Raw genomic sequence first — 22211 nt, forward strand, 5'->3', positions numbered from 1 at the left:
ACTGTGTTATGGCATTTTGCACTGCATATTTGGTCTGCATTGTTTTGTTGATTGAAAAACAATAAAAATTAATTAAAAAAAATAATGCATTGCTTCCAGGGGTGCTGGCTCTATTTATTTATTTTTCTTCTGCTGCTGATTTTTTTTTGGCTCGTTTCCCTTGTTATTCTTAGTGGGAGTTTTTAAGGTCAGTGTAAATATCACTTTGGAGTGGTCAGACCAAATACACAACTTGGTTACAGATTCATTGGTCTCCAAGTTATTTGTAATTACCCAATCCAGTTGATTAACATTTTCCATAGTGGGGTCAGAGTTCATAACCATAATGTCGATGTTCTTTAATGTCTTCTCCAAGTGAATAGCCTCCTTGTCCTTTTGTATTCCCATACCATCTATTAAAGTCTCCTAGTACTAGTGTGGCAGTGTTATTACCTTTCAATGAGTTTAGTTGCTGGGTAATATCCTCATTGAACTCTGAGGTGGGAGATGGGGGGGGTCTATGTAGTAGTATGAAATTAATACAACTATTTTCAGTAGGGTTGTGCTTCGGATGTAGTATTTCCTATACTTGTGGTGGTAGATGGGAACATGTGGATAGTGTCTCTAACATTCATGGCTATACCCCCTCCCCCCTCTATACCAGTCTCTCTGTCTTTGTGATAGATCACATATCCTTCTGGGACTGCAATGGAGCAGGTGGGTCCTATAGGTTCCTGAAGCCATGTTTCAGTGATGCACGCAATGTCTATAGCTTCTTCTAATATTAGATCATGCACATCTTGTGCATGTTTATTTAATGATAGTGTTCAGCAGGTAAACTTTGAGTTGTCTTGATTTGCCATTGCGATCTATCCGGGAGGTTTTACTGGCTGCCTCAGCCTTTTTGGGAATTTTTCGATGTTGACCATACTGCTTGTGAGAGCTTACTCAGGGGTGTGTGCCTGTAATGCTAGGCTGTAAATCTTATTTTCTAATTTGTCTCCTTCCAACGTCTGTTGCGTGAAATCTTGCGCCATTTCCATGCGAGCGTGGTGTATAGGATAAAACCCCTGTGAGTTTGAATATGTAGTCTCTACATGGGGTATCTAGTGCTACTCTACTTCTGCCACCTCTCCAGATGAAGGCACCCAGCGTCCAGCTCCGGTCTCTGAAGAAGGCCCTGGGTATGAGATATATGTTTATGAAGTAGTACTGTAAGCGGGGGAGAGCTACAATTTTCAATAGGGCAGTTCTGCCCATTACCGAGAGGGAGTTTCTCCCAGAACTTTATTGAGGATTCTAGGCTCGATTTTACTTTTAATATGTTGTGCTTATATGTATCTCTGATGTCATGATGGATGTTGACCCCCTTTCATTGTAGCCACAGGTGTGGTAGTTGTTTCTCGTCAGTCCCTAGCCACCCTGCCAGGGGAAAGAGACAGGATTTAGTTTTGCTAATTGTAATTCCTGATAGCAAAGTTCTCAAGCAATTCCAGATATGTCTCTAGGTTTTCTTCTGGTTGTTTAATGTATAGGAGCATATCATCTGCATAGAGAGATATTACGTGTGCTACTCCATCGACTTGGAGTCCCATGCCCCTGAACAATTTCCTCATATATATTGCTAGTGGTGCTAGTGCTAGAATGTTTAATAAGGGTGACAAGGTGCAACCCTTTTTAGTGCCTCTGCGGATCGGGAACTGTTGTGAGATATGTTTGCCGGTGTGTCCTCTCTCTGTCAGACTGGAGTAGAGGATGCGGATCCACCGCATTAAATTATTACCATTACCAAAGCTATCCAGGGACGTAAAAAGCCACTGCCATCTAACCGAGTGAACGCTTTGATGGCATCTACTGCCACTACAGCACAGCCTTCAGGCCAGTGTTGTGTTCTATCTATAACTGCCTGGAGTCTTCTCAGATTGTCTATTGTGGCTCTGCCTGGTACGTAGCCTGTTTGGTCCGGGTGTATTAATGCTGCAATTACTTTTTTGACTGTTTCTGCTAGGACAGCCGTAGGGATTTTTGGGAAAGGATTTTCCATGCCCCTCTTGTGCTATCGGGCTGTAGGATTTGCATAGCCTCTTGTCTTTATCTGGCTTCAGGATCAAGAGTATGACTGATTGTTCCATGCTGTCAGGTAGTTTTCCTGTTGCGTACGCCTCTGTTAGGGTCAGGGGTTGTTGTGGGGTGATTAAGTCTGTGAACTCTCTATAAAACTCTGCCGGGAGGTCATCGCTTCCCAGGGTTTTGCCAGATGGTAGCATAACTATTACCTCTTTTATCTCTTCTGGCGTGATTGGCGCCGCCAACATTGCTCTCTGTTCCGCTGTCACTGTAGGGAGGCCAATATCTTCCAACGTTTCTATTATTTCTTCCTTTCTGGTGTCGCTATTGTCCTCATAAAGAGTGCAGTAGAAGGACCTGAAGGTCTCATTTATCTCTTTGTGGGATCTCCAGGTCTCCCCACATTCATTGGTTACTTCAGTTATCTCCTCCCTTGTATTTATGTCTCTGATCAGCCAGGCAAGTAATCTGCCTTGTTTATCTCCCTGTACATGTAGTTTTTTGGGTATTTTGTATAACTATATGCTCCTAGGTTCTCTGCCCCCTCCAATTCCTTTATCTTGGATTCTACACCCGTGATTCATTATTCTAGCTCTTTTTGTACCCCTCCTGCTTTGGCTATGGCTGCGCCCCTTATCAACACTTTGAAAGCGTCCCATATGGTCCGTATTTCCTTGACACTACCCCGATTGTGAGTGACGCACCGTTCCACTTGCTCCCATAAGTCTTCTCTGATCACGCTATCTCTTAGTGTTTCTGCTCTTAGTTTCCAAGTGGCTATCGGGGTGGGGTAGTTGTTGAGTATCCACTCAACTACTAGTGGTAAGTGGTCTGAGAGCGCCCTTCCCTCATATGCGGCTCTGACTACGTCTCCTAATTGTTCTCTTCCTGTGAAGACATAGTCTATTCTTGTGTATAGTTTGTGTAATCCCGAATAGAACAAGTATTCTTTCTTTCCTCTGTGTCCATCTCCAGACCTCTTGTAGGTCCAGTTCTCTTGTTAGTGTGTTTAGGGTCTTAGTCGGGGGGTGGAGGGGATTGGGCTACGTTGTCTGACTTATCTGGTACTGGGTCTAGTGTGAAATTGAAGTATCCTCCCCAAATCCATGTCATGCCCCTGTAGGGGGTCAGTCTGGTGTATAAGGAGCGGAAGAAGGCTGCTGCATTGTGATTGGGTGCATATGCGTGTGTTCGGCAGATTTCCCTCTTGTCGAGGAATCCATGTACCAGTATAACTTCACCCTCTGGGTCTGTTTGTACCTCAAGCTGTCGGAAAGTCACCGTGAGGGCTACCCAGATGAGTACCCCCCTAGCATAATTGGAGTATGTGGAGCCAAACCCCTTTCCCCTCCATTTCCCCAGAATGCGGGATTGTTTTGCTGGTGTTAAATGTGTCTCTTGTAATAGGGCAATGTGAATTCCCTTGCGCTGCAAATATGTAACCACCCTTATTCTTTTGATGTAATTATTTTGCCCTCTCACATTCCATGTGGCTATCTTGAGCAGGTCAGCCATCGAGTGCATTAACCCCTACTCCCTGTTTCACAAATGCCCACGAGTACTTCCTCTGTTGTCTCACCTTCCCAGAGCGGGCTGTCCATGGGGTGATCCTTGGTGTTACTGACATTGGGACTCCCTTTCTTGTTCCCTGCTTTTCCACTTTCCATAGTAGCTCCCATAGCTTCTGCTCACTTGTCGCTAGCCTAATAAATTTCTCTCAATGTGACTGTCAAGATTATGTTGTAACTTGAACAAAATACCTCCAACATGAACTCTAACAAAACTCTACCCGTAGAGGCTCAACCACCAATTGTTCCCAGTGCATACCGGGTTTCAGTGGCCGAGTACTATTCAGTACTCTAAAGTTTTCAGTTTAAGGGATTCAGACAGAGCTCCTGGATTCATTGGATGAGAGGACCAGGTGTGGTGGTGGAAATGCCCAGTCGTTTTACTCTTTCTGGTGGCGTTGACCAGGGAGATGCCTGTCAAGGTAAGTACTGATATTCCAGGTTTGTGGGCTCCCCGCCGTTGTTACTCCTATTGAAGACGTGCTTTCAGTGTCTGATATGTGCTTCTTCACCCCTTCCTCCTTCATTAATTGGCATCCTCGATATTTTCCTTTCTCTTTGGCCTCTGATCCATGTTGTGATTATCCATCCAAGTGTTCACCTCCTCCGGGGTCTCAAAGAACAGTCTCTTTCCAATGTGGATTATTTACCACTTCGTGGGGTATAGGAGCATGGCGTCGGAGTCTCTTGTGTTGGGACAAACTGGCCTCTTTTCCACTGGACCTGAATAGTATAACCCGGGTAGATTGTTAACAGTGCTGATTCCTGGCGGATCTCTCCTACCGATCTGGAATAAGCTAGGATCTTTTCTCTGTCCTGGTGATTTAGGATCTTTGCTATGATGGGTCGGGGGGCTGCCCCAAGTGGGGGGGGGTTTCTTGTCAGTGCCCCATGGGCTCTTTCTACTGTGAACCCCTGCAATAGGGCCCACAGACCTATTTCCTGGAGGAGCATGTTTTCGATATAGATGGTAGGATCTCTGCCTTCTGCCCCCTCAGGCAGGCACAGGATGCGTATATTGCTTCTTCTCGCTCTTCCCTCTGCATCTTCAGCCCTTTCTTGCAGCATCAGGACTTTGACTTTCAGATCGTGGACCGTTTCCTATAGTTTCTTTGTGGAGTATGAGGTCTCCTCCAGTTTCTTCTCCGTTTCACCCACTCTGCCTGCTAGGTTGCACATATCCTGTCTCAGTAGACTCATATCACTTTCCGTCTCTTCGTTGTGGGTCTCCATAGATGCCCGGAGGGCCGCAATTGCTTCCATGATCCTGTTGTCGGTGTCTTTCTGCTGGGGGGTTTTGGTCTTTGCATTGCGAGTGTCCATCCGGGATCTGTCATGATTCCTGCCCCTCATGTCCCCAGCCCTCCAAGATGTCAGGCTGGAGCCAGGCCACGATCACCTACATGGCCCTCAAGGGCCTCTCCATCCCTCCAAATACCCCTTGGAGTCAGACTTGGCGCTTGTGGCACCAGACTCACTCACTCCCATAGGATAACATTGGGGATTGGACTTGTAGTGCATTGATGGGGACAAGATGAATGCCCCCACATATTTCGGTTCCCAGAACTGCATGTGCGGTCTAGTCTTTTGGGTGTGGTTCAGCCCAGAGGCACCTGGGATACCCAGAGACTATTTAAGCCACACCCAGGCTGAGAAACATGCTTTGCGTTTTCTGCACCTGCAGCGTGACACTCACCGTGTTCGGATCGGTCTCCAGTAGGCCTGCATCTTTCTTCTGCGCTCAGCTCCTGGAAGAACACTGTTAGGAACAGCCTTACCTTGCGGCTCTTCTGCCCATCATTCATCGCTCCTTCTGTTCTGCGGGCATCTTCGGCAGTGTCATTCCCATCCCCGCACGCCGCTTCCTAAGGAAAAGGGAAAAGAACAGAAAAAAGGCATTAGTAAGCATTCTGCAAATCTTTGCTTATTTTTAAATACTGTACGAGCTTCAAACGCTTACCTGAATCCCAGCCGCTCTGGGGGAACTCTGTCTCTGAAACTTCTCATCCATCTGCAAGAGGGAAAAGACACTCCAGGTTAGCGTGGAAACATCTAGAGGCGCCCCATACCGCGCTTACCCACCGCATTTGTTCTTCATAACTGGCATCCACGCTGAAAACGTCGCGGCACCCAAAAGACACAGAAAAATAACTCAGTTCAATGCAAATACGAAAGGGGTGCATCCCGCCTCACGCTCTCACTCACCTTCAGCGCTACTCATCTCAGCAGCACGCCGCCATCCCCGGACGCCGGCCATCATCTAAGGAAGGAAAGGAACGAAGTTAGAGAACTGTTCAAAAGACTCATTATACTTACCTGTTGGACTCTTGCCAGTGAAGTAACTAGGCAGCAACGAGCCTGCATCAATCAATGCGCCCCTGCGCTGAAAGCAGGACGGAGAGCACACTATCCAAGAAAACAAGGTGAGCTGTGGATCAAAGGGAAGGGTTGGACCCCGGGGAAGAAGGGGTTCAAGCACACAGACACAATAGGGAGTTAAACTCTACCAATCCTGTGTTTCAGGCCCGGTGTCCAGTCGAATAGCCTCCAGGGAATGGTTCGAGGTCGTAAGAGGTCAGAACAGGCTGAGTGACGTCCCCGTGGATACCAGGTGAACGTTACAGGATCGTATGGTCCGGTTTTTGATCATTTTCTTGGCGAAGGTCTGTAATGTGGTCTGTTTCGACTGCATGGCTATCTTCTTCCTCCCTCCCTCCGGCATCTGCGGGCAATCAAAGAGACTATTCCTGTTCGGGCGAGGGGTGGTTCTCTTCCTTGGCAGTGCGACGGGTCTTGCTGCTTGTGAGGAGTTTTTAGCCCCCTGCCCTGTTCCACTTTGCTGCCTGCTCTGTCTCTGGTATGGGTTGGTCTGAGCCTCCCGCTTGTTAACTGGCTCTTCCGGTGGCTGTGTTAGTCTCCCCCCGGTTGTAGGGAGACAGCGGTCATTAAAGTTCCTTTCTGTGGGGGCCTACTGCTAAGACTCATTGGGGACTGCTTGGGCGCCAGAGTGGCCGGTCCCAGCTGCCACTCGTCTGGGTTCTGGGCCTGATGTGACCCCTTTTTTTATTTTTTGTAAAATAAATGGTATTTTATTTTAGTTGCTACTGCCCGATATCCTATCTTGCGGGGACCTCTGCCAAGTTTGACTGGCTGTTCGAGTCTCTACTGTGTTGAAGTGTGTTTGGAGTGCGGTGGTGTCGCTACTGGCCTCCACTGGCTCCCGCTACTCTCAAGGCTGTCGGACCTCCGCTAATTAGGTGGATGGGCGGTCCTGGCTGCTTGGAAGGCCCTGCGCTGCGCTCTTCTATCAAGCCGCTATAATGTTGTAGGTGCTTGGGCCAGCGGTGCGCAGTATGCAGGCTCTCGCCCCTACCGAAGGCCACTGCGTTTTGTGATTGCGCGCAGTTCTGGGCGGCACGCAGGTCTCTTACCGTAGTCGGTTGTCGGATTCTGTCCGTCTATTGCAGTCACGATATCCTGTCCTGGGGGACTTCGCCAACTTTGATCTCCTGGTCGGGCCGCTACTGTGCAATAGTCCCGTGTTTGGAGTGCCGGGGGGGGCACTGATAAGAGGCGTCTTTGGGTTGCTGCTGACATCTGCTGACTCCTGCTACTGCCGTCGGAACTCGGCTGATTAGGTGGCGAGGCGGTCCAGACTGCTTGGAAGGCCCTAGCCACTCTATTCTATCAGGCCGCTATGACGTTGTGGGTGCTTGTCCAGGGGTGCGTGGTGTGCAGGCTCTCTCCCCCGCCGAGGACTGCAGTGCCTGGTGATTGCACGCAGGTCCGGGGGCTTCTCCGGTCTCTTACCATAGCCGGTTGTTGGATTCTGTCTGTCTCTGGCATGTCCAGGAGGGCTCCTCAGATGTGCGGACCGTCTGCGGAGAGTTGCTCCACTGTCTCTCTCTAGATCCGGCCCGCCATTTTGGTGGCATCCTCTTCCAGTTTTCCGCGGCCGATACCTCCTCTCTTGGGCAGTTGATTTCCTCTGCGAGAGGAGCAGTGGGTGCTGCAGCCTTTCCACGCTACAGGGACGCAGTCTCAGGGGGATTTGGAGGCAAATTTTGCACAAAGGATCTGTTTTTCTAGGATCTGGGGAGGAGCTCACCCACAGCACATCTTGCTCACATTGCATCCAGCCACGCCCCCATGTCTAGTAATACTTGAGTTTTAAAGAACAGATCCTGTTGACCTGCCGGGACACGTAGTTGGGACAACAAGACCTCTTTTAGTGTGGATATGCGGTCAGAGTCAAGGAGTTCAACGATTCTATTTTCCCCTTCCGGTGGTACAACAATTATCAGCCTGTGTTTCAATTTGTATCAGTTGAATCAAATCCCACTCAACACCATATGTAAGGAAGGCATGGTATCAAAGCAAAACAGACACAAGTGATCACAGTTCAAGGGTGTTTATGAAACTGTAAAAAAAGGGTGAGATAAACGCCTAATCTAAATCTAAGATGGGAGCAAGCTACGACCATCAAATAATAATGCAGTCCTATTGGATTCTAGTCAAATAAAAAGGACCTATACTAAAAAAGAAAATATTGCCAATCCTTACCGCTATGCTACAAATTAGTGTGGGATAATGTTCACAAGAAAAGAAAGAAGTAATCAAAATAAATCAGGATGTTAAGGCCGGGGTCTCCCTTCCCCACGTTTCTGTCACGGGACAAGGCGGGACACTTGAGCACAGCACACTCCAGTTCAGCTCAACAATATCAGGACCTTCTGTGTCCAAGTCTCTTTCCTGCAAAGGTCTCTTGCTTCAGAGGGTCTGATATACAAACAACAAAAGTTGTTTATCTTCACATTGGGTGATTATCCTTCACCCTTGTATCCCCCTCAGCCAGGCACCAATCCTTCACTCTGTTAGCCTCCCTCAGTCGGGCTCAGACCAAGCATTCACTGTGGACATCCCTCAATCGGGTTCACATTTGTCATAACAATATTCAGCAAAAAGTCATTCTAGACCACTAAGGTTTTTCCCTTTACCCAAGTCCGGGTCTCAGCCCCCAGACAGGCTTGCCCTTAAGCCCCAGGTCAGGTGCTCTTTAAAGCCCCCCGTCAGGTGCTCTCTAAAGCCCTCAGTCAGGCTTCCTCTAAAGCCCCCAGTCAGGCTTTCTCTAAAGACCCCATTCAGGCTTTCTCGAAGTTCATTCACCACAATGTTCTGGCTTGTGTTAGAGTTCACCCTTAATTTGCAGGCGCCCCTCAGTCGAATTCACGTTCACCACAATATCAGTCATTGAGGTTTCTTTACCATGCAAGATTCACCTCCCTTAGTTTTCCTCTAGGCATCCCTCGGTCGGGTTCACATTTGCCTTTTTTTGTGTGTCAAGGACTTTTGAGTGTACAAGGGGTTTTTCCTTACCCCTCGTATGACCACTGTCCGCCGACCTCCCCTGAGGCCTCCTGGTTCTCATAGTTTTTCACAAACAACAATCAAAGCCTTTTGAATGTGCGTGGGATTCAACACAATCCGTCTGCAACACAAATAATCTTCTTGATCTGTCACAATAACTGGAAGGAAGAGAGATCGACACTCTCCCCCGAACCACGGAAGCCGAATGAACTCGACCCTCCCACCGTGGTTGGCACAGGCGCCGGATTTAGAAAACAGGTCACCACGTGGCAGCCAATGGGGGGGAAGAGGGGTTAGGAAGAGGTTGTGGATAGGGAGGGGAAGTTAGGAACACCGGAAAGAGGATAAGGAAACTCCTAATGTGGATGGGAATGGGGAAACACCAGGAAAAACCCTACTCTATCTAACATAGAATGAACAGAAATACCACCTGCACTATTAACATGTACCTGATTCCTGAATAGCACACCTTAGTACGTGTACTGACTCCTGCTCTGACATATCATGCTCTTACAACACATAAGCAAGCAATTTGACCACACATAAGGGAAAGTTTCCCAAAATGATTAGACAATACACATGGCCCTTCGGGCAGCATTAGCAACATACAACATAAATGCATTTCCCTTAGTTCCTGGCACTAGTGAAATGTCGTTGTCCATATGCAGTACTTCCTGCATTAACCCAGCACAAGGTTTGCAAAGTTCCTGTAACATACGAGTAACAAACAAACTTTGTTTTTTCCCACTGATTGAATTCAAAGAGATGAGGGCGTTACTTATCTCAGGTCTGGCGAGCCCGCAGGACTTCCCAGACAAATATTGAAACAGCGGTAAATCATTCCAAGCAGTTCAGAAATATATTGCCCCCACGAGTACTTATCTTGAGTCTGGGGAGCCCTGTGGGACTTCCCAGACGAAGAACAGCAAGCGTTGTCTCTGCCGGCTACTTAGTGCCCCTCCTGCTCCTTCCGCACCGTGAACGCATGAGATGCATTTCTCCCCTGCATCTCTTTTCGTCGCACGCGGCCGCCTTCCTCCTGTTGCCGAACGCGGCCGCCTGCCTCCTGCTCCAAAATCAACAATAAGCCACACCTGCCCGCAGCCGTTGCCTGCCTTTAAGCTGCCTTGATTCTTGATGCAGTACATCTGGCAAGGCGCGCACGGGCCAAACTACAAAATAACACAAAGGATGCTGGGAACTGTAGTTTCCATTTCCTTCCAGCACATAATGTCTCAATAGGCGTATTTTAGCACTCCACGCCTGTGCCAACCCTGATTCCTGATCGGGAGAGGGATATCAGTCAGAGACCTTTGCTTGAACGGCCACGTGGAGTCGGACTCATCTAGCTCTGATAATCTTGTAATTCACAGTTCACAAAAAGACTGTTGTGTCTATTGTTCTTCTTTCTTCATAAATGTTGCCACTGCAACCATGGGTCTAACAGTCCGGGCTTCTGTCAGTTTCCTCTGACTCACTGGCTGTGCTGAACTCGTCAGCTTTTCTCTTGCCGCTGGAGTCAAGGTCGGTACCACGGTGGCAACCGCTTCTCCCCGCCCTGGCTATCAGTGCGGGAGGGCCCCGTTTACCGTTGACATCAGTCGCACCACTCGCCAGCTGCGATTCCCGGTCTTACGTTCTTCTTCTGGGAGGTTTCACAGGTCTGGGTTTAAAAGGGCAAGGGCAATTCCCTCCTTGTCGTACTTTCTGATCTCTCTGCTTTTCTCCTCCTTTTGAACTGCTGTTTCAGGATAGATGCTTCCTCGTGCATTTGGCCTTACTCAGTGTGTGCTTTCGTTCTCTGCCTTTTATCCCTGTGGGGAAGATTGGAAGTCGGGTGTATGTAATTATCAGTAATTGCCTGACTTTGCCTGACCCTTGTGTTGGGACATGTCAGGTATACAGCTCTTGTAGTCTGTCGTTGCTCACAGTGAAATGTCTGTGAGAAAGTGTTTGTGTCGGAAAAGGGGCAGGTTAGAGTTTCTAAATATACTACATGGGTAGGATGGGGAAAAGGTATTAGAAATGGGGATACCGCGTCTAACCCTTCGGTGTCCCACTTCCACTCCCCAAAGAACCGCATCCCGCACTGGTCCACCCCCAGGTACTGGATCGAAAAGCGAGGACCATGTCCTGGCCACCTGGATGACAGATCCCTGGGGACTAGCGAGTGAGACACCTTCAGCTTTCTCACAGTTTCTTCTCCGCAGGTTTCTCCTATTGGTGTGGCGCTGTGACTGAGGCATCTCTCTCCCTCCCCCTTTGCTTGTCAGTCCTGACAGCACTACTGTGTGCTTCATTTTAACTTTTACTGTAACAATTTTAGATGGCTACACACATTGCTGATTGGTTGTAGGTTGCTTAAACATTCTAGATGTAAGCAGAAGAGTAGGATGCTAGGACTATATTAAACTATGCTAATATTGGGAACTACAGATTGAGTATATTATTGGTAATCATATATTATTGTTACTGGAGAATTAATATACAAACATGTTAAATCGAGTGAGAACATTCTGAGTATAAAAATGCTATTTTGCATAATATTGTAAATAGGTATTGTTTTATTGATAAATTAGTGTTGGGAAGATATTTATGACATCTAATGTTTATCATACTCACAAGGGCAATGAGAAGTGGTTCCTAGATGTTCTAGTGGTACACCTGTGACAGTATTACTGTCCAAGAGTAAGCCTGTCAAGTTCTCAGGGGGTAGTGGTTTCCCTTGCAATGAGCACTGAGATCCAACTCTCTCTCTTAAGAGCCTTGCCTCAAGCACAGCAGTATTCTCTATCGCAAAATCTGCATAGCCCCAGGAGGGCATTTGGACTGCTTTTAGGGTGGAGGTTAGGCTCTGGCATGTAGGGTATAGTGACAATCATATTTGGATTCTTTAATGATCCAGGTAAAACCTTGAACAGTTAACCAGTGTTTTGAATGCAAATCAAAACGTGTACTTGTTCGAATGCTTTGACCTTATAAATAAGTCCCTTTGATTAATCTTACTCAGTTTAATGTTCTTGTCAGTTTATCCATCTGTTTATGTAGCCTTTCCTGTTTGATCAGTGAATGTATTTTGACGAATCCTATGGAGTCTTCACTGAAACCCAGCCTAAAGTATCCTGCAATGTGGCCAGGGGAAGGCAGGTGCTACCCGACCCTCACCCTGGGAGGTGGTATTATGAGGGAGTAGATGGCTGTCGGGGGGGGGGGGGTAGATGTGGGCCTCCATTAGAAGAGATGCAATATTCTCCCCTTCTCTGTGAGGAAGATCTTATAGTTCCAGAGTTTCTGATGGCATGTTGTCATTATTCAAATCCCTCCAGTCGTGAAACCTTATAACCCCTTCTTGTCAGACATCTTTAAAAGATGCCATTCAAACTTCATATGTGCATAAAACCAACATAACATCTTCTGTTTTGGTTTCTGATTTCAACACAAATGTAAAACAGTGTAACATTAAAAGATTTGAAACTTCTATGGACTCCAACTCCCATAATGCCTTAAGAACTGAGACGAGGAAGAGGAGGAAGGAGTCGATGTGGAATGAAAGGAACATCAAACTCAACATGCGGGCTAGTTGTCATAATAGCAATCAGCTGTGCGGGCCATTTAAATCTGATGAACATTGTCAATGAAGGAGAGGAGAGGAAAGGAGAGGCGAGCTGCAGAGCAGGAGAAGTGGGAAGGGTGACCAACAACAGAAGGAGAGACACAGAGATGAGCTGTGCTGACAGAGCGAGGCACTTGCAGGCGACTGCCTGGTAGCCTGCTTTACCGGAGGAGCAGAAGACCGGTGAAAGCACAGCTGAAGAACCGGTGAGATGCAGACAGCCACCACAAAAATGGCGGTCTATGCATTTTGTTTACTGTGTTGCTAGGCAACACAGCCCGTTACGCTCCTCAACGGAGGAGCATATCCGCTGGCAGGCGAAAGCCGGCCATCTCGAGGTAAGGCCATCGAGAGCTAAGGCCCTGTTCGCGCCTCACTCCCCGCGAGCAACAGGAGAGTGCTCCAACCTGCCCTCAACAAAGCTACTGCAAGCAGAGGACCCGATCACACGCCGCCCCTGATGAGGCTGGGCCATGTGCTGCACTACACAGCCAGCTGCTCCATCCACCGTCCATGGTAGGGGAGTTTCAGCCACTTGGGTTCACTTGTATCTGACTTGGCCCATTTCTACAGAGCCGCACCTCCCCTGCAGGTAATCTGTCTGAAAATGGCGGCCTATGCATTTTGGTTACTGTGTTGCTATGCAACGCAGCCCGTTACGCTCCTGAAAGGAGCAGCATATCCGCCAGCAGGCGGAAGCCGGCCATCTCGAGGTAAGGCCCTCGAGAGGTAAGGACCTGTTTGCGCCTGTTAGCGCGCTGGTGTGCGCAACCCTCCAGACCACGAACAGCAAAGTTTTATGGCATACTCTATCGATGTTGAACCAACTTCCACTCCGAGCTGCCCAACCATAAACTATTGACGCACTTTACCAAAGACTCTGGACCACTCTCTTTGAGCCTTGTACCTTGATTATAGCTATATGCCTTTCCAGGTCATTGCATCCAGACTTTGCACAACCCCAATGATCTAACTATACTACAAACTGATGTGCCAGATCTCTCATACTAGCAAACCATAGACCAAACTATTTTGACTAGCCATCTAATCTGCATATGGTTAACTTGCCAATATGCCAGACTAGCCTATTTGGGGAAAGGTGGAACAAGGATTGCCACAAGCCAAGGCATACTAGTGAAGAAGTTAAAAGAACTTGACCAAATCACCATATATGAGATGTCAATGTGTGGGAAGTTGGAACAATTCGCACTAGAAGCCAAGAGGTGTAAACAGTGGAACTGTGTTATACTTAGAAAGAAAGTAAACATTGTAGAAAGACCTGGTGAACAAAACCCATCAGGCAGTGGACCCTTTTTTGGAGAAAGATACCTTTCAGGAGAATACAGCAGGTGATCTGCAAGATCGAGAATGGTGGAATTCCTGGCAGGGTAGTACACCAGGTAATCCATAAAGCATATGAAAGAAAGAGACACAGTGAAAGATAGCTGGCAGGAGAGTATACCAGTATACCAGGAGATCTAAAGAGTCAATTGAAGAATTATTGGCAGGGAGTATACCAGGAATCCATTCTTGGAACAGTAGTGTGAAAGAGGCATTTTGGCATCCTGTAATTTGTGAAGTAGTTGTTACAAAACAGACAATTTTTCCATCATTTAAAGCTAACAAGACTTATTTCGCTACCTTCCAAACAGTGTTGTAGGAAAAAACATTTCTATTATTTCTAAGGAATCATTGTATGGAAAAAGACACTGTGTGCCATTCTTAAGAGTAGTTTTGATGCCGAGAAGGCTTTCAACCAATTGGAGTGGGCCTTCCTGTTTAAGGTAATGGAAAGGAATGCGTTGGGAGGGAATTTCTTACGAATGGTGCAGGCCAACTATAAGAGGCCAATAGCACGTCTCCTTATTAATGGGTCCCTATCTCGGGTCATCAAGTTGAGCAGAGGTACTAAGCAGGGGTGCCCCCCACTACCCCTACTCTATGCAATCTATCTGGAACCACTGCTACAGTCTCTGTGAGAATCTGGGGAGATGCACGGCATACCCTTTGGTGGCATCCAGGACAAAGTTGCTGCCTTTGCAGACAACATGCTCCTCACTCTCAAAGCCGGGAGAGTCGTTGAGGGCATGCAGGGAGACACTCACTGGCTTTGGGCCAGTCTCAGGCCTTAACATTAACATCACCAAATCAGAGCTACTTAAACTCATAGTGAGGGGTAAACAAGTGGCTGAGCTGAACGCATCCTTGCCTTTTGTATGGAATCCGGGGGGGATTAAATACTTGGGAGTTCTTATCACGCCATCACTTTCCGGCTGGTCTGCAGCCAATTACCCACCCATGCTATCGTCCATAAAGCCGGACTTACAAAAGTTAAAGAATCTTAGGATCTCCTGGGTAGGCAGAATGGCAGCAGTGAAGATGGTGACACTCCCATGGCTGCCCTATTTGTTCCAAGTGATCCCGCTGGCGGTCCCGAACAGTTTCTTCTGGGAGTTGGGAAAGATGACAGGCAATTTCATATGGGAGTGGAAGAGGCCTGAGGGTAAATCGTTCCTATTGATCTCCCAAGGAGGGAGGGAATATTGTGCTTCCCAACTTTCAGTTGTATTGTGAGGCAACACAGATGCAGATAATACAGGAATGATTCATGGGACATAGGGGGAAACAGTTGGGTGGCTATGGATCGAGCGGTAGTAAGGCAGGACCTGAGGGAGGTATTGTGGCTACTGCGCCAGCAAAGGCCAAAACATATGTACCTGAGTGCTATAACAAGGTTGATGGCAGACACATGGGACAGGTTGGCAGGGAAATATGGGATTACAGCCTTCCCTTCCCCTTTCACCCCATCTTTAATAATCCAGAATTCACACCGGGAATGAAACCGTGGGCGTTTGTCCAATGGCAAGAAGGAAGTTGCCATGTGCTGCAAGACCTGTTTCAGGGCTCAACCATCAGATCATTTAGAGTGCAAACAATATTTTGGGGTGGGCGAAAAAGAGAGGTTGCAATACTTTCAATTATGCCATTGGCTCCAATGCAAAGAGATTAAATCAGCAGCCACCTGCCAGCTTACCCCTTTTTGGAAAAGTTCCTTTTAACACGATTGGTCAAGAGGCCTGGTATAGAATCTCTATAAAATATTGGACGAGGACACTCCCCGCCCCCGGGCAACATGGCCCTATATGGACCGTTGGGAGAGGGTGATCAGAAGGGAAATAAGCAGGGATGAATGGGAGAGATTGTGGAAGCTGATACCGAAGGTTACCAAGGCCTCTCAACTACAAGAATGTTGGTATAAAATACTATTCGGGTGGCACAGTACCCCGGCTCGCCTCCACAAGGTCTATCCTGAAGCTACGCTGGATTGTTGGAGAGGATGTGGGGAGGTTGGTACATGGTCCCACATTTGGTGGAGATGTCCCAAAATCTAGTCCTTCTGGAGGGAGGCGGAGGAGGCACAGGTCCAGGTCTTCGGGGAAGGAGCAAGGGGCACTGAAAGAGGTACTGCTGGGGTTGAACAGAGGGGCATAAGAGAGTGACCGCATGGGACGGATAAAGGCACGGACAGTGCTTACATTAGCAGCAAAGTTGCTCATATCCCCGTAGTGGAAGGGAGAGGTAGTCCCCACTCTCCAACACTGGCTTCGTAAGGTCTGGGACTTCATGGCGCTTGAATGGGCAACGTATGCTATGAGCACTATCTTGCCAAGATTCACCAGGGACTGGAGGGAGGTCCTGGACTTCCTACAGGAAGATTATAGAGCCCAATGGTGTCCCCAGCGCCTAAGACTCTTGGACTTGCACTAATTGGAACGCCACGACTAGGACTTTTATGGTTACACTGGCCCTGAAGGGAGGGGGATGAATAGGATCAGAGGGAGGAGGTGTGTATTTGGAAGATTGTTGGGGAAATTGTCTTTTATTATTGAAAATTAATTTAAAAGAATATTTTAAAAAGAGTGCTTTGTAAAGGAGACATTTCAGCTGTGTATAGGAGACATTTCAGCTGCTCTTAAAAACATAGGCATTAGGTTTGGGCATTGTGGTTATCCTACCTGAAGTAATCCAGGGGAAGGGAAACCCTCCTGGATTCAAGGATTATTTGTTGAACTTTCATACTCTTTTTATTATGCAAAATTCAGATCATTTAGCTTGCACCTTTGATTGTTTACGTGTAAGGGTCAGATAGAGTGTTTGGCCACAAGGACTGTTTTCATAATGTTGACGACAAGACACAGACTGATTTTTAGTTTTAGTTTCCTAGGTAGAGAAACTTCCTTTAGGATAGGGACAGAAAGACCGTTATCCAACCCTTTTAAGTTAATAAAATGTCTGATGTTGAAAATATTACAACTTTGTGCCCGCCTCTCATTTCTGACCCCTCATAGTATATACATGCCAGTGCTAGTAATCTTATTTACTAAATGCAGATTTAATTCAGCTCTTCAAAATGTGCCAGTTAAAAGTTCAATTTCACTTTTCCTCATAGGTCATGAATGGTTTAAAGCAGAAGATTCTCAGGTTGGAGCAGCAATGCAAGGAAAAGGATAACATGCTTAAGTAAGTAGTCTCCAGAAGATGGCGCATTGCCATCACTGATTTAGGGATTATAATGAAGTCTTACACTTAATTCTGAGAGAATGCTTGGTTTCCCTCATTGCAATCTAAAACATGGTGCTGCATTGGTGATTGAACTGTGTTCTCTCTTACTTTTGAAACAAATGTCCTTTTGCAGCTTCAATATTAAGTTCTTTGAAGTTGATCATGACATTAATACGTGATGCTGTTCAAGCCTACATCCTCCCAGCATAGACCCTTATGTAATGCCACACAGTAACCACTCCTCAGTGTCTCATTTTCCAAAGGCGACACATGGTTTCCCAACCATGACCCTTCTGTTCCGTTATGCTGGTTCAGGAATATAAGAGCCTTTTTCTGACTTGCTGCTTAGAATTTCCCCCTGTGTCAGGAATTGCCAGAGAAATGCTTACAGACCTTTCATTTAAAAATGGTTTCTTTTTCATAAATTGTAGTGCTGTAACTGCCAAATGCATCTCTTTTTTATCAGCCATCTCACCATCTGATTTAGACCAGGAAATGTGTGCTCTTCTTGGTTTTAAGGTCTGTGTGTATGAGGGTGTGCGTGGGGTGACTGGTGCTCTGTCCTTCAGTCAAGATAGAACCGGTTAGTAACATCACTTGTCAAAGTGTTTAGACGGGGAGGCATCCACTATGAAGTGCTAAATACAAATGTGATCATTATCTTGTTGGGCCTGGTAGCACCTGATGAAAGTAAGGGCGTTATTTATCCCGCATCTTGTTTCTGGGTATAGAACATGCTAATAGAGAAGCAAGACCTGCAATCTTCCAATTTAAATTGTTTCAGGTGGTTCCTGTTCCTATACGTAGATTCTAGTCTGTAGGGGTCACTGTTTCTAGGGTACAGTCTAGAGCATGGTCTTGTGAATCTGCCAGCCTCTTCCAGTTCCACTGGTTCTTCTGTAACATGTAAGCTTCTGCTGTGTTTTCTGAGTCCAGGATACTCTGGAAGATCGGTCCCTTGCCTTGACCCATTAGTCTCACTTCAGGTGTATGTTTCAGTATGTGCTTGTGGGCTTAAGCTCTCCTGGACCCTCACAAGGAACACAGTTCATTGAGAGTATTTCCTAATTTGCTATCTTTCAATTGCTATTCATGATCCCACAATACAGACTTACATTTTGTTAACAGGCTTGCAACCCCAGCTGTAGGGTTTTATCTGAACAACTACAGACTGGCATCCCATTTCTTTTTTGAAACACAAAGCTATTTTACAGTTTTACAGACTTGCTTATGCCAGACCCTTCTCCACCCATAATGCCTGACTTTCATTCCTTTCAGCTATTTGGGAAGTGGAGAATTAATTTGGTGTAAATATGGCATGGACAATATCCATGTGGCTACATGTAAAATCTTAATGTACTTCACTATTAATTTGCTTTTCAAGCCATTCTCCATAGACGGTATTCTGGGTATGAATGATGAAGCAGAAGTTAAAGCCTTCAAGGATGCATTAAGCATTCACTATCTCTCAATTAAAGTGTTCAGTAGCTGGACCAATGTCAGCCCCTGATGGTGAACATTTTGGGTTGCAAATGGGCTATTGGTGAACCCATCAGTAACAAACAGCCAGGTGAGAGATAGCAGCCTGCAGTCTGCGTAAAAGGAAAATCCATCTGTATGAACAGGATCACAAGCTCCTAAAACAAGACATTGAGGAGCAACGGCATCTGAGATCTTACTGCATATGTACGCTTACGTGCATGTGACGTCAAGGTTGATTTTTAAGGAATTTTGGGAGGCGTCATCTCCTTGGCAATGCTATCACCACTCCAATCTCCCATAGTCTGTGCAACGGCAGCATCATTGTGTGCTGTCATGGTTGTCTCAGCATCATGACAGCCCCCTAGTAACAGGCCGCACTGGGCGTGGCTTGCATAGAAAGAAGGCATGAAATATGAATAATAGGCTTTGGGTGTGTAAATGATTAACTGGTTCCCAATAATGTTCCTCTTTCTTACAGCCCTTCCAATTACTTAGGTCCTGTATGCGTCCCCTGTAAATATAAGAATCCAAGATGGCATTGTTAGGAAAGATTTTCTTTTTTCAAACTTTCCCTCCATAGTTTCCTATGGAACCCCCATTCTTTTTGTTCTGTTTTTATCCTGTCCTGACTTTTTGAAGGGAAGTAAAGCTGGTGTGAGACAAATGTGAAACCAGTAGTTGTCCCTGATTAGACAACTACTGGCTGTTTGAATGGTGCAGATCCTTACCATTGGTGGGCTTGGAGGTGATTCCAGCTTGGATTTTGGATAAGAGGATCTCTGCAGCCATTTCTTCAGATCTGTGTTGGAGCCAAGAATCGCTTGAGGAAAGGTGGCCTGTTGAAGATTCAAAGATGACTCCTAAAGAGGCCCTGCATCCCTTTATGCGTCAGGCAGGTAAAGCTCTGCTCCTCTGCCTGATCTTCAAAGACCATGAGCATTGCTATAGCCCTTGAACTAGTGGGACCAACTAGTCTCAACACCTTCTCGAGTATCCTGCCCTTTAGAGCCTTCAGAAGTGTCAGTGAACTGCCCGGTGGACTGAAACTCTCTCGTGGGCTACCTCACAAGAACCATTGGCATTAAAAATTGAAGTCCAGAACTTTGGTGTTCGCCAGCTCGTGTTGCAAGTAGTCTTCTCCCCGAATTTCTGCTTTCCACCATCAAGGGAGCAGGGAGTCCTGGAGCAGCTTATGTGACCACAAGTGGAAGGATGCCTTTCGACTCATGTGTACTGAGACCATCCCTGGAACTCTCCTTCCTCCAACCTGTGAAGTGTCCTGACGGGGTCTGCTTCAGTGAATTCTGCATTTCTTTTGAGAAAAGGTTTGCATCTTGCATTTCCATTCAACCAGAAGAATCCTTGAACCTTCAACTCCTAGGCATCTGTCACTGGAGCAAACACCGGAAGATCCATGCAGTCATCGGGGAAATTCAGAGTCTGGGGATAATAGTAATTGAACACCAGCTTGCCAGTCCTCCCCTGTCCTCCATAGGATAACATTTGGAACAAGTCCATTTATCTGCTCATTGTATTCCACTCACCTTTGGTTATTGAACCTGGGTAAAGCCTTGGGTCTGTAAATAAGGGAAAACTCTTACTTACCTCAAGTAAAATTGTTGTAAAATTTTGAGACTATCACCAACACAAGCCTATTGAATCCTGGCTAAAGAGAAACCATTCTGATGAGAAACAATGTGTGGCTCCTGTGATATTTGGGCATGAGGCCTTCATCAACTTAGGGTTTGGACTTCTTTTTTTGTGATCTGGTGCCCATCATTAACTGCAACTAATACATTTACCTGCTTTGCTGATCAAGTTATCTGATGTGTATTTGAACCTGTGGTGGCTGTATATATTTGGATCATAGACTGTTGTGTGTTACTACCTTTTGGATTACTTTTTCCATGTGTTCATAAGGCCTATAATAAATAACCTGGTTTAAGTAATGAGGTATGGAAAACCTAGTGTATGTGCCAATGCACAGACAACAAAAGGTCATAGATTTACTAGCCTTGTCCAACAGCACGTGGGGTAAACATTTGGGGGCCAGATAACTGCAAGTAGTCTGAGCAGATATCCTGGTTCATATGGCGGGGCAAGCCCTGTATCTCACATGAAAGCCAACTATTTCCTGATTCGGTCGTGTACATCAATGATGGTACATCACTGATGGTACATGTGATGTTTTCCACAGCGAGAACAGCAGGGCTTTGGCGGAACAGTTAACTGCCAGCATAAAAGGGTGCACGATGTTTGGGTGCTGTGTACAATAGCCGTGTATCTGTTGCTCCAATGTCTGAGTCACTCTTTTCGTCTGCTTATCAAATTGTGGGTGATAGCTGCATAATAGAGTGACTTTGATCTGAAGCAAGGTAGTGAAGCAGCGCAAATAGTGGGAGGTGAAACGGGAGCACTGATCACATACCAGGAAGGAGGGCAGGTGAAACACAATCTTCTGGAGAGGAGTTGCCATTTCGAAAGTGTTGGGTATCCTACCTAACCATGTGATAAAACAGGCCATCTTTGAAAAAGTCTACCAGAACCAAATTGGTAGTGCAATTATGATTGGGCAGAAAATCTGTAGTAAAATTGAGGCTCACCATGAGATATTGTATTGTTGGAATAGACAAGGGTTTGAAGCGGGCCAAGCGATTTTCGACGGCAGATCTTCACCTGGGAAAAACCTGCATATGTTGACAGATTTGGTACTTTTGATGTATGGTGCCACCAACACCACTGTCGTGAAAGTGCTTCAGTTTACTGTTTTCCTAGATGACTGGCAGAGTTTTCATCATGATGTTGTCCTAGGACTTGCTGATGACTCGTCATCTGGAAGGAAAAGTAGTCCTTTACGATAGAGGAGACCACTGTTGAGAACAAAATCAGGATCAGAACCTGTGGGGTAATGGTTAACAGCCCATTTTTATAGTGTGATTAAAAACAAAACTTCTGTGTAGCTTAAACCATGGACATTATCCATACCCTGTTTGCAAAGATTAGTCAGGCTCAGGCTTGGTAGGCATACCAGATATACGAAGGAAGGCATCTGCTTTTGTGTGCCCAGCACCGGGTGACAAATAACCAAACCCTATGGGGGGGAAAAGAGCAGCTCAACTGGTGTTAGTACACTGGGCTGAACCAAGGGCCAACACGTTTTTGTGATCAGTGTGCACTACAACTCTGACGAACCACCTGCAAGTGATGGGTCCAATCTTCAAAGGTCTTCTTGATGGCCATTCACTCCTGTACAGTGACTGTATAATTAAGCTCTGAAGGTGTGAGTTTTTGGAAATAATGTGCCACTGGATGGAGTCGTCTGGTGGCTCGGCTTGCCTGGGACAGGATGGCCCCTACAGACACATTGGACTTCAACATAAAACGGATGTTTCAGGCTAGCATGGAATAGGGTAGGACTTGGAGGCTGTGGTGAAGTCCATTTGTGCTTCCATCGTTTATTCATAGGAATATGTTGTGTTTGGTAAGATATGTCCAAGGTTCTGCAATGGTGGATAAATTGTGTATAAACTGATAAAAATGTGCGAAGCCCAAAACCGCCACAACGTGTTGGA

General features: G+C 46.5%; 1 protein-coding gene across 7 annotated transcripts in view; it reads left to right on the plus strand.

Annotated features, from left to right (window-relative positions):
• Positions 1-22211, plus strand: part of IQCE (IQ motif containing E) — a 1388455-nt gene that overhangs the window by 428088 nt on the left and 938156 nt on the right. For all 7 annotated transcript variants that reach the window (XM_069647600.1, XM_069647604.1, XM_069647602.1 and 4 more), the window contains one exon: positions 17045-17115. In XM_069647600.1, coding sequence (XP_069503701.1) covers positions 17045-17115 — 71 coding nt within the window. The remainder of the gene's footprint in view (positions 1-17044; positions 17116-22211) is intronic.

The sequence above is a fragment of the Ambystoma mexicanum genome, chromosome 2q (genome assembly GCF_040938575.1).
Source record: "Ambystoma mexicanum isolate Mex_15411 chromosome 2q, UKY_AmexF1_1, whole genome shotgun sequence".
NCBI classification, from domain to species: Eukaryota; Metazoa; Chordata; class Amphibia; order Caudata; family Ambystomatidae; genus Ambystoma; species Ambystoma mexicanum.